The sequence below is a fragment of the Cotesia typhae genome, unplaced genomic scaffold (assembly GCF_013202065.1).
Source record: "Cotesia typhae breed Kobodo isofemale line unplaced genomic scaffold, CoteBio_Ctyphae contig_42, whole genome shotgun sequence".
Taxonomy (NCBI): Eukaryota; Metazoa; Arthropoda; class Insecta; order Hymenoptera; family Braconidae; genus Cotesia; species Cotesia typhae.
In genome coordinates this window covers 825272-836034 of record NW_027423751.1, presented here as the reverse complement: position 1 = coordinate 836034, position 10763 = coordinate 825272, and the positions used below count along the sequence as shown (strand labels likewise).

The 10763-nt window shown below is 34.9% G+C and overlaps 2 protein-coding genes across 3 annotated transcripts; one reads left to right on the top strand and one right to left on the bottom strand.

Moving 5' to 3' along the window:
- Nucleotides 1-934: 934 nt before the first annotated feature.
- LOC141528009 (uncharacterized) lies at nt 935-1513 on the top strand. Its single transcript, XM_074243831.1, has one exon. The coding sequence runs from the start codon at nt 935-937 to the stop codon at nt 1511-1513; it is 579 nt and encodes a 192-aa protein (XP_074099932.1).
- Nucleotides 1514-6314: 4801 nt separating this feature from the next.
- On the bottom strand, nt 6315-8322 carry Fln (flightin). 2 transcript variants are annotated; one of them, XM_074243921.1, is made up of 3 exons: nt 8163-8322; nt 6751-7008; nt 6315-6649 (listed from the first exon to the last, which is right to left on the bottom strand). In XM_074243921.1, the coding sequence occupies exons 2-3, from the start codon at nt 6960-6962 to the stop codon at nt 6406-6408; spliced, it is 456 nt and encodes a 151-aa protein (XP_074100022.1). In that variant the 5' UTR covers nt 6963-7008; nt 8163-8322; the 3' UTR covers nt 6315-6405. The 2 variants fall into 2 exon arrangements, with proteins under 2 accessions (XP_074100022.1, XP_074100021.1); XM_074243920.1 differs by lacking the exon at nt 8163-8322 and adding an exon at nt 7199-7342.
- Between the last annotated feature and the right edge of the window lie 2441 nt (nt 8323-10763).

The following is a 10763-nucleotide window of genomic DNA, read 5'->3' as shown; positions in this document are numbered from 1 at the left end:
GAAACTGCCATCGCAAAGAAAGCAAACCGCCAACAGCAAGAAGAGGCAGCTTTCCACGCCCTTCATCACCAAGAGAAAATCCAGCACAGAAGAAGACTGCCCGAGAGGACGCATGGATCAAAGTGACTCAGCAATCGAAAAAGAAGGTAAGAGAACAGGGGCCAGTGGCTCAATCTACTGAAGCCCAAAACCAGCCAAGTAAGAGTGGCTTAAAGAAACCGAGGAGGAAGAAGACAAGAACAAAGGCCGTGCTTGTCCAACCAGCTGAAGGGCGAACGTACGCCGATCTTCTCAAGAAAGTAAAGGTCAAAGTTAACCCGACAGAAAATGGAGTAGACATTAAATCAATCAAACAAACGAAACGCGGGGGCGTTCTCCTAGAAATGGGTCACAAGACTGAAGATACTGCTGCTTTCACGGCTGCGATAAAAACAGCAACCGCTAACATCGGTACAGTCAGAACGCTCATACCAAGAACAACGATCGAGATCCTTGATTTGGATGGAATCTCTACCGAGAACGACGTCCGTGAAGTACTCAAACGTGACTTTATCGACAGACTGGAGATAAACCGTATGAATTTGACAAAACCTACATCACGAGGCAATCGGGCAGCATTATGTGAGATAGACGAAGCTAGCGCGATCAAAATCCTTGATAAAACCCGTATAAAGATCGGATGGGTTAGAGTAACCCGATGCTCTGAATGCCTTCGTTTTGGGCACCAAACAAGAAACTGTACGTGACCGGACAGAAGCAAGTGTTGCTATAAATGTGGCGGAGAGAACCACAAGTTCGTAAACTGTACAGAGAAGCCAAAATGCTTCCTACATACATCGGACAAAGACGCTCAAGATAGCTTATGTCATATAGCCGGCTCCGGGACTTGTAAGGCATTCCGCACCGCACTTGCCAAAGTCAAGAGAAAGCAGAAATGACGCGCTTATTACAAGGAAACCTGAACAGGTGTGCTTTGGCGCAAAATCTACTGCGCCAACGTATCTTCGAAGGCAAAATTGACATCTACCTTATCTGCGAGCAACATCTCAACATCCAAAATAAAGCATGGATCGCTGATAAATCCCGCACAGCAACAGTTTGGATCGCTAACACTAAGAACATCACCGCCGACAACAGCGGAAACGGATCAGGATTCGTCTGGATCAAAACCCCCACGACCTACTTTATAAGCGTCTACCTTTCACCAAATGAAGGAATTTGGATGTTTCGACAAAAAATGGCAGACATAAAGAACGCCATCGGCAAATTCAACGAGGAAGTCATCGTGGCTGGCGTTTTCAACGTGAAATCGGCTGAATGGGGTGCTGACTTCTCCGACACTAGAAGCAACGAAGTAGCAGACTTTACCGCAAGACTCGACCTCATAGTGCTGAACACCGGATATACTACGACTGTTAGAAGACTAGGATACCGGGAATCTATCCTCGATATCACGTTGGCGACTCCAAGAATCGCAAACATGATCGAGGATTCGACAGTATTAGAGGAATAGAGTGGTAGTGATCACCAACATGTGACATTCAGGATTCGATTAGCACCCGTTCCCGTACCGCGTCGTGATTATCGACCACGGAAATGGAATGCCAGGAAGCTGATTTAGAGGCATTACGAACTTCTCTGAAGCTCGTCTCGTTTTCAGAACAACCTGATTCCGAATACTCATTATGAGACAGAAACGTTAGTGTCAAAAGTGATCGATCGTCACTTCATGCGATGCTTCTATGCCATGGATGAAAAAGTGAGGCTTCCATAGGTCGGCATACTGGAGGTCTCAAGACATAGTAGAACTTTATAAAAAATGCCACGAGCTACATCGGCTAGCAACGAGAGCTGCAAAACACTTTTTAAATCAAGATCTACATTCGAGTGAGTACAAACAAACCAAAAAAAAATCTGAATCGAGCTATCAAAGCAAGCAAAGCAAAATTGTGGCAAGAGATTTGTAACGACCTTGATAAAGACATCTGTGGTAAAGCCTACCAAATTATCGCCAAACGACTTGGAAAGGCTTCACCAGAAGCGCCGAAACCACCTGCCTTAATGAGCAGCATCGTAGCTGAGCTGTTTCCCAAATACTCACCGTAGGAAACGAACATCGAACATGTTAGAGGTCTTGCCACAAACCAACATGGCTTCCGGAAAGGACGATCGACAGTCAGCGCGATCCAGGAAGTCGTAGAGACAGTGAGAAAAGCATGGTCTGGTAGCCTCAAAGCCCGCAAAGTGTGTCTTATCCTCACACTAGACATTGAAAACGTCTTCAACAGCGTAAATTGGGGTGACATTGTAGATGCCTTGGAGCATAAATTTGACGCGAAGCCGGAAAATTTGGCAATAGTCGATAACTATTTTAACCAAAGAACGCCGATAACAGAAACGACAGAAGGCCTACAAGAATATGACTCGACAAAAGTGGTTCCCAAAACCTATCTACGTCGACATGGGTAGGACAACATTGACATCTACTAGGGCACTGCGTTATTTAGGAATTGTGATCGACGAGAAGCTGTCTTTCCGAGAACACCTCGAAAACGCTTGCACAAAAGCTAACAAGACAGTATCCAACCTGTCGAGAATCATGGCCAACACAGTGGGGCTACGAACCAGAAAAAAGAGGGTGTTTCTAGATGTAGTCCACTCAATATTACTCTCGGATCGAAGATATGGGCGGATATCCTCAAACAGAAGACGTACCGACGAAAGATGACGGCAGTGCAACGACGAGGAGCGCTCAGAGTCACCTGTGTCTACCGCACGGTCTCAGAAGCAGCCATATTGGTTATAGCAGGTGCCGCGCCAATCGATTTATTAACATTTGAGAGGACAAAAATCTACAACGCCAAAACAAATGGTGACAACTCGAAGGAGGCAAGAACCAAGATAAAGACGGAAAAACTACATAAGTGGCAGGACCGATGGACATCCGGGGAAACAGGCAGATGGACGGCACGCCTTATCCCAGACATAAACGCCTGGCTTTCTCGGAAGCATGGAGAAACGGACTTCTTTTTGACCCAGCTTTTAACGGGACATGGACAGTTTAACGCCTATCTTTTCAAAATGTGTTTGCATAGCACGCCAACGTGCAAACACTGCCCAGACAAAATTGACGACGCTGAACACACGTTTTTTGCGTGTGATCGGTGGAAGGACAACAAAAGCAGCTCTGAAAAAACTATTGGCTCTACGCTCTCTCCCAAAAGCTTGATAGCCTGCACGCTCAGAAAAGAAGAAAACTGGTCAGCTGTTGCAGCCTACGCGCAGCACCTTCTAAAAGAAAAAATCACAGAAAGGGACCAGTAACCAGGAGTAGGCGTCGCGAGACGCAACATGGACTGGATTGAAGTAATGCTTACGCGGTTCCGATTCAGTCATCTCCGTACCATCCACGGGGGTAAAGAGAGGAATTTTTTTTAGTGGGTAAGAATCCCACATTACCGACCATCATCCTTCAATGATAGTGGTGTTTTTGAAAGATTCTTTTTCGCTTCTCTATTTATAAAAAGAAAAAAAAAACACCCACACACATTTTTTTGTGGTCGAAATGTCGCGGTTGTTCCGTCAGGAAACGTGAAATATTGTAGAAGGAGCATTCCATGGTGACTGGTGGGACATTTGACTCTAAAATTCCATCAATTACGAGCTACAATTATGTGACTGAAATTTGAACTGTAGTAAAATGTATCTTATAATATAGAAGAATAACTAATTAACATCATTTTGTCAAAAATCTCGATTACTTTTTAAGTTTCTCATAATTATCGTTTGACTGCGTGTGACTGGTGGGACATCGAAAAATCCTTCTTTTTTACCGCGGTATACTTAAAGTCGAATTTCAGTTCAACCACTAAGCTTTTAAAAAATACTTTTCAATACAAAATTTATCCTACAAACATTCAATATTATGAAGAATTAGACTAATTACCTTTGTTACGTCCATAATTTGGACTTTTTAATAATTAATTAGTATTCGGCCCAAGTCAATTAAGACCTATAGACCGGGAACTCTTGAGACTTATTTTATTGAGAAAGATAGGTTTTGATTGTATGATTAGATAGTAGTCTTTAATTTGATACATATATTGTTTAAGACTCAAATTAAAGTTTAAAAATTACAATTTATCTACAATGTTTAGTTTCAAATCTATTTAATACAATGAGTAATGTTTCAAAATTGTACCTGGTTTGTGTCTTTCGATTCAATTTTATAAGTTTCACTAACACTGATTTGAATTAACACTTTATTCTTGATTTATGTTTTTAATATTTGTTCGATTGGTGTAATTATTTATTATTTACTTAGTATTGCACTTTACTTTTGAATTTTATTTTTTTGTATTTGATTTGAACTTTTCTTAGGACGATGTTAACACTAGGATGTCCTAGACACGAGAGAGCGAACACCCAGCAGTTTTCCGGTTCCGAGATTTTTGTGGGCCCTTGGTTGTTAATTGGAGGGAGAATCGAATAGCCAGTTAACACCGGAGTTTCGGGAACTCTTATCCTCTCTTCGGATGTGTCGAAAAAATGCTGTGGTGATGGTTTACACTGTATATTGACGTACAAGTATAGATCACAAGTTACATATTATGCTTGTACGCTTGTATACCTATATACTGTACTACTGTACATTGTACAACTATACACCGTACTCTTATACTCTTACTTGTACACTTATGATAATGTATAGACGCATCTATACACACACACACAAAAGCATACAGAGATCTTAATGTTACTTGTACTTTAATATATAAAAATTTTAGATTTTAACATTTCTTAAATCATTAATATTTCAACAATTTCTTTGAACTACTTTATCAATAATCGAATGATTTACTTGACGATCGATTAAAATTTCAATAAAAAATTAGTCAGTTCTTCTTAATAATTAACTTGTAACTCTTAATTTGTTTACTTATGGGTTTTAACATTTAAACTCTATTTATTACCATAGCTTATTTACTAACTGTTCAATTTGAGTCATTATTTATTATTTTTACTATGAATTATTTATTATTCTCAACACATTATCTAACTAAATTTGCTGTAAATGATTGTTTAAGAAATTTTATTTATTATTGTAAAATTATTACTTTTCAGACTCAAACTATTTTATCTTTTATGAGTAATATTTAAACAGTAAAAATAAAAAATGTTTCATTTAATGAGTATATAATGATAAAAATTTTCCAGTCTAGGTTCGAGTGCCGCAATGTATTTAATTTTTTAAATAAAATACCTTCGAAAATTTTTGGGTATTTTTCTAATGTTTAAAACTCCATTTACTTATTTATTCAGGTTTTACAATCTTCAATACATTGAGGTCTCAGACTGATTGAGACTGGTAGGACATATTTTATATAATCCTCAAAACTATATATTGGATTTTTTAGTAGTTATAAGAAGTTTAAAACATTTTTAACATGTTTATTGTTACTTCTATAAAGAAAAAAAATTCAACTAGTCAGATTGGAGGTTGGGAAAACAATTTTTCTGTCTTTTTGCGTGACTGGTGGGACATGTGATAATCTTATATTCAAATACGAAATATACAAAAACTAACGTTTTTTTTTTTCGTTTGAATCAAACGTAATTATTTTCTTTATTTAATTCATCTCTTTCAATGTAATAAATCATTCGCTGGAATTGATAAGATGATTAAAAAAACGTGTTGCCGACTTAAACAACATTTGGCTCGGATACTAGTTAGTACGACTGAAAAGTTACTAGGAGAGAAAAATCGATCTTCTTATTGATTAAAAAACTTTTTCTTTAGAAATTATTAAAATATAGACTTTTAATAATAAATTAAGCCTAAATTAGATTTAACTAAAAAAATTTTTAAATTTTAGTCATTTTCCTATTTTGCATGGAATGCTCTAGAATTCATCTAGTTGAAGAGCGTAAAAGTAATGAAATGAAAAGGAAAGATATTAATTTATTATCAAAAAATGCTTTTTTAACTAAAGGTGCTCATTAAGTTTATTATCTCTCTAGTGAATAATTATTTTAACACAACAATCAGAAAATTTTGTCATTAATTAATGCATTTATTAGGTTTATAAGAAATGAAAATTTAATAAATCAATTTTTAGCATATAATCTAATTTTTCTTTTATTTTAAATGGATAAAATACTTAAAAATTGTAATGTAGCTAAAAAATAGGTTTATTAATGTTTAATCTTTACTCAAATATCTTTATCAGCACAAATTTAAAATTGCTTAAATATTGCTGTAAAACAATACATTTTATTTAAATATCTATGACAAGTTGATCTCCTTCAAAATCCATATTTCTTGAATAAAGATGAAAAAAGCTTACGATAATGAACGAATATTTCAAAGTAAGTGCCATAATTTTATGTAAGTCAGCATAAATCTCAAAGAATCGGTTGATATTTCAGACTGTAGTAGGCTCGAGTATGGTAACTATAATGTCTGGGTTCACATCTGTATCCTGTTATCCATCGCATATCTGCTGACCGTTTGTAACTCCTATTTATATTTTTCGTATCGTAGTTTCTGAACATTCTTTCAGCCCATTCTTCAGCATTAGGTTCTTCTCGCCATATGCCTCGATTTCGTTTATTCATCCAATCAATGACGTCATTGTAGTAAATCTGTCTATAAAATTCATTCATTTATACGAAAATTATGATTAAGTTCTAATTTAAAAAAATTATCAACTTGTGTTAAGATAAAAACTTATAAAATTTGAATTTTACCTATATTCATACAGATAACGGTAGTTCAAAAATAATGGCCGAACCCAATGAAGTGTGTACTTGGGCTTCGGTGCTTTGTCGAGTTTCGAGTAATCTATTTTAATTTTCTCTTCTTTCTTAGCAGGAGCAGCGGTTCCCGGAGTTGTTCCGTCAGCCGGTGTTTCTTCTTCAGCGGGAACATCATCAAAAGCCCATGGGTCTTCTTCTTCCATTGTTTTTTGGTATAAAATTTGTTTTATTAATTTGAACTTTTATTATCTGTAAATGAAATTTCAATCTTAAATATACTGATTTCATCTCGATTTTTCACAATCATATGTAACTATGTATCACTTAAATTTTGCTCACTTCACTTTGATATATTTTCAAGTCTATAACTTTCAATTAAAATAAATAATCACTGCTTTAAATAAATGTTTTTCGAACTTGATGAAATATAGATACTTACCTACGAAAAATAGTATTCAATAAAAACTTTGTTTAATACATAAAAAAAATGAGAACAGATTCTTGACTAAGCAAAAAAAATAATTGTCAGCTACTACTGCTTACAGCAGTGTATCGCTTTTATTTGAGCCAAAGATTGCTTGAACTATAAGAGTGGGGGAATGTCAGGAACCCTGGCATAGTGAACTGAGAGGAAAGTTTTATTTCTTCACTTAACAGCAGTATATCGTTACCTTAGTTCATTGCAATGATTCGAAAAAATAACTCGTAGTAATTGTACATTTCATGAACAAATAACCTCTCAATCATCATTTTTATTTATGAACTAATATGAGGTAAAGTAAAATTTAATATTGTAAGGATATGAATGCATAATAAATATAATTTTGTTGCAACCGAAAATTGGGTTGAGGTTGTAGAATATAATCTGATAAGAAGGCCATTCAGCAGCTGAAATAGGAGTAAATTTCTGCGTATTACTAATAGTAAGAGACCTTGAGAATGTTTGAAATAGTTAAAATTACATCAAATGTATGATGATTATTCAATGCAGAAACAGATATTGTTCAAATTTGCATTTTCGATTTTTAACTTCTCGCTAAGAAAATTAAAAATTTTTCAATAATGGGAAGTTATTGATTTCAGTCTGATTTTTGAAAGTCGAGTTTTTATCGTATCTTCACGTTTTCTGGTCCCAAAAAGCTATTCTGACTATTCCCACCGAGATGTCCGACGGATGTCCGATATAAATAAATATTTAAGTTCTCGTCTATATTTAAAATATTGAAATAACTTAATCTTGGGAATTGGGACCATTAACGAAGATGTTAAATTATAAGAATTGAAACTTTTCGCTGATTTATTTTAGCTTCATCAGGCAAAATAAAAATCAAAAAATAATTTTTGTATTTTAATACAAATATTTGACATATAAAACAAAAATAAATGAAAACAACAATAGTTACTCTTATGGTTAACATCCTGGTCTAGTTTTTGCCGAGTCAATAGATGTAATAGAGTAAAACAGTATATTTATAATCTCAAACATTTTTTTAAATTACAATATTGACAACTTGTTTGGATTTCTTTCAAATACCAGTAAAATTAATAAACTAATGACATAAAATAAAATTCAAAAACCTCTATCTGTCAAGTGTGTTTACAACTGATTTATAGGTTAGATCATTTTAACTATCATGGTTAGGATAACTAAAATGATATTTCCTACTTTATCTACAATTTTTTGCGGCAATACTTAAATTAATTCATGCATTTGAGATCTATCACTATTACTTTAAATCACAATTACTTGTCAATAAATAATAAAATGACTAATAAATTAAAGTTACAATGATACAAGCATAAATATAATTACATACGACCACATTTATCAAGAATTAAATAATCAAAACGGTTTCTCAAGTTCCAAATAATATCATTATATAAAACACTAAGTTCTTATATGAGTGTCAGATTAGCTGAAGTTTACTCTATTCAATGCTTGGATGTACACCATCTCGCTCACATTCTTTTTGAAAAAGTTGTTTTCATAATCTAGTACTTCAACTTTATCGAATTCGAAACTATGACTGGTGTCGAAATGATGTGTCGCCAATGCGGTTTGCAATCAGTCTTATGTTGCCGAATTTTCATTTTCAGCTTTTGTTTTGTTTGTCCTACATAAACTTTAAAACAGCAACCAGGCAAGACTTGTTGTCATTGCTGAATTTGTCTTTCAGCTGACTGTAAAACAGTTTTACCTTTGATAAGTTGTAATACACCAATTTACGATTGGTTGATTTGAATAAGAGCCCAATCTTTGGTGATAAAATAATAATACATGGAAACCTACAAAATGTCCACTGCATATTCCCAGTGTTGCTTCTGAGAATATTCTTAATACTTTCTTTTGTTGTTACATTGAAACGGATTATTTCTGTTTCTTGGTCACCCCTATTATTTATTTAGGGCGTCACTAGTTTTTTATGCCTAGTATCCATAAACTGGACCAGAGTATGGATTAGTTCTACAGGATCGTGAGAGATTGCTCGGAAGGAAACAAAAATAATCAAATGAAATTCATTTTCAAACTTATTTTATTTAATCAACCCTTTTACAATAATAAAGCCCCTTATATTTAATCAACACTTAAATCTAAGCCTTATTCCCGTTTACGCAACGGTTTCTACCAAAGTAAATTATTCCGGAAGGTACCCTCTTATGGAGCAACCATACCGCGGTTTCTAAGCCTTATTCCCGTGTACCCCCTCCTGGGCGCCTATACACGGTTTCCTATCAAGGTAAATTATTCCCGACGATACCCTCATATGGAGAGTCTATATCGCGGTTTCTAACTTATCCCCTTTGCCCCTCCAGCTGGGCGTCTATGCAAAGGTTTCTAAGTGTGCCCAGGAAACAGAGGAGGATACCATGATTCCCTAGATAACACTCTAATCGTATTCACAGGCACACACAATATTATTTTTGCCAAACACACGAAATATTCCCAAAATTTTACAAATTAATTTTTCCAAATTTTATAAATTAATTTTCCGAGATATTATAAAATCAATTTTTTCAATTTGAATTTGAATCGAATATAAATTAACTTCCCAATCAAAATCTGACTAATTTGCCTAAATCCATTTATTCCCATTTTTCTTAATCCAGATTTCTAATTAAAATTCTTAACTAATTGATTGCCGTGGTCTTAATAATACAACAATTAATATCTAATAACAAGAGGTCTTCATATCTTGAATTATTAAATTAAAATCTGACGACAGAGGTCTTAATAATCTGCTGACAATGGGTTCGTTGCGTCCGAGATTTTTATTTTTGGAACGAAGTTCCTTACGGCAGGCTTGGAGGAGATAGGAATTTTGCTAGGGGACCTAATTGAAAAAAATGTGATAGTAAAACCGTAAGAAAAAAAAGCGTGGAAAAAAAGCGTTAAATGAGCCGTGCGCAGGCGCTGCAGTCGTATACATAGCGAGTAGTGTCTAATATCTTATCTTTTTCCCTCTTTCTTTTCGTTCTCTCATTTCTTCTCTCTCCATTACCACTCTTCCCCGCCAATGCATAGTATATCGCGTGCTTAGAAGTAAAAAGGCTTAGAGCTAAGGATTAATATGGATTTGTGAGACTAAGATTTAAGTCTCGACCTTGGGTGTCCTCTACTCAGCGTTTTAGCACAAGTCAAGTTGGCCGACTCTCTCCCAAACGTTTATCGATTTTTTTTCCCAAACGAAATTTACAAGTCTTTTATTTTCTACTTTTATTTCAATAATTTTAACGGCCATTTTAACAATTATTTCCTGATTCTAATTTCACTTTTGTTTCATTTTACACAATGAAAATTTATTCTAAATCATTTATTGAACTATTTCTTGATTTTAATTTAATTTCATTTCTGATGATTTTACTAAAATTTTTAGTCTATAGCAATTTGTAGATACTTGAATACAATCGAGCTGAAACTCAGTGAGAAGACTGAGAAACAAGAACTGCTGATTTACGCAGATGCCTATTGGGCTGAGAACTGAGAGACAAGAAAATCTAATACA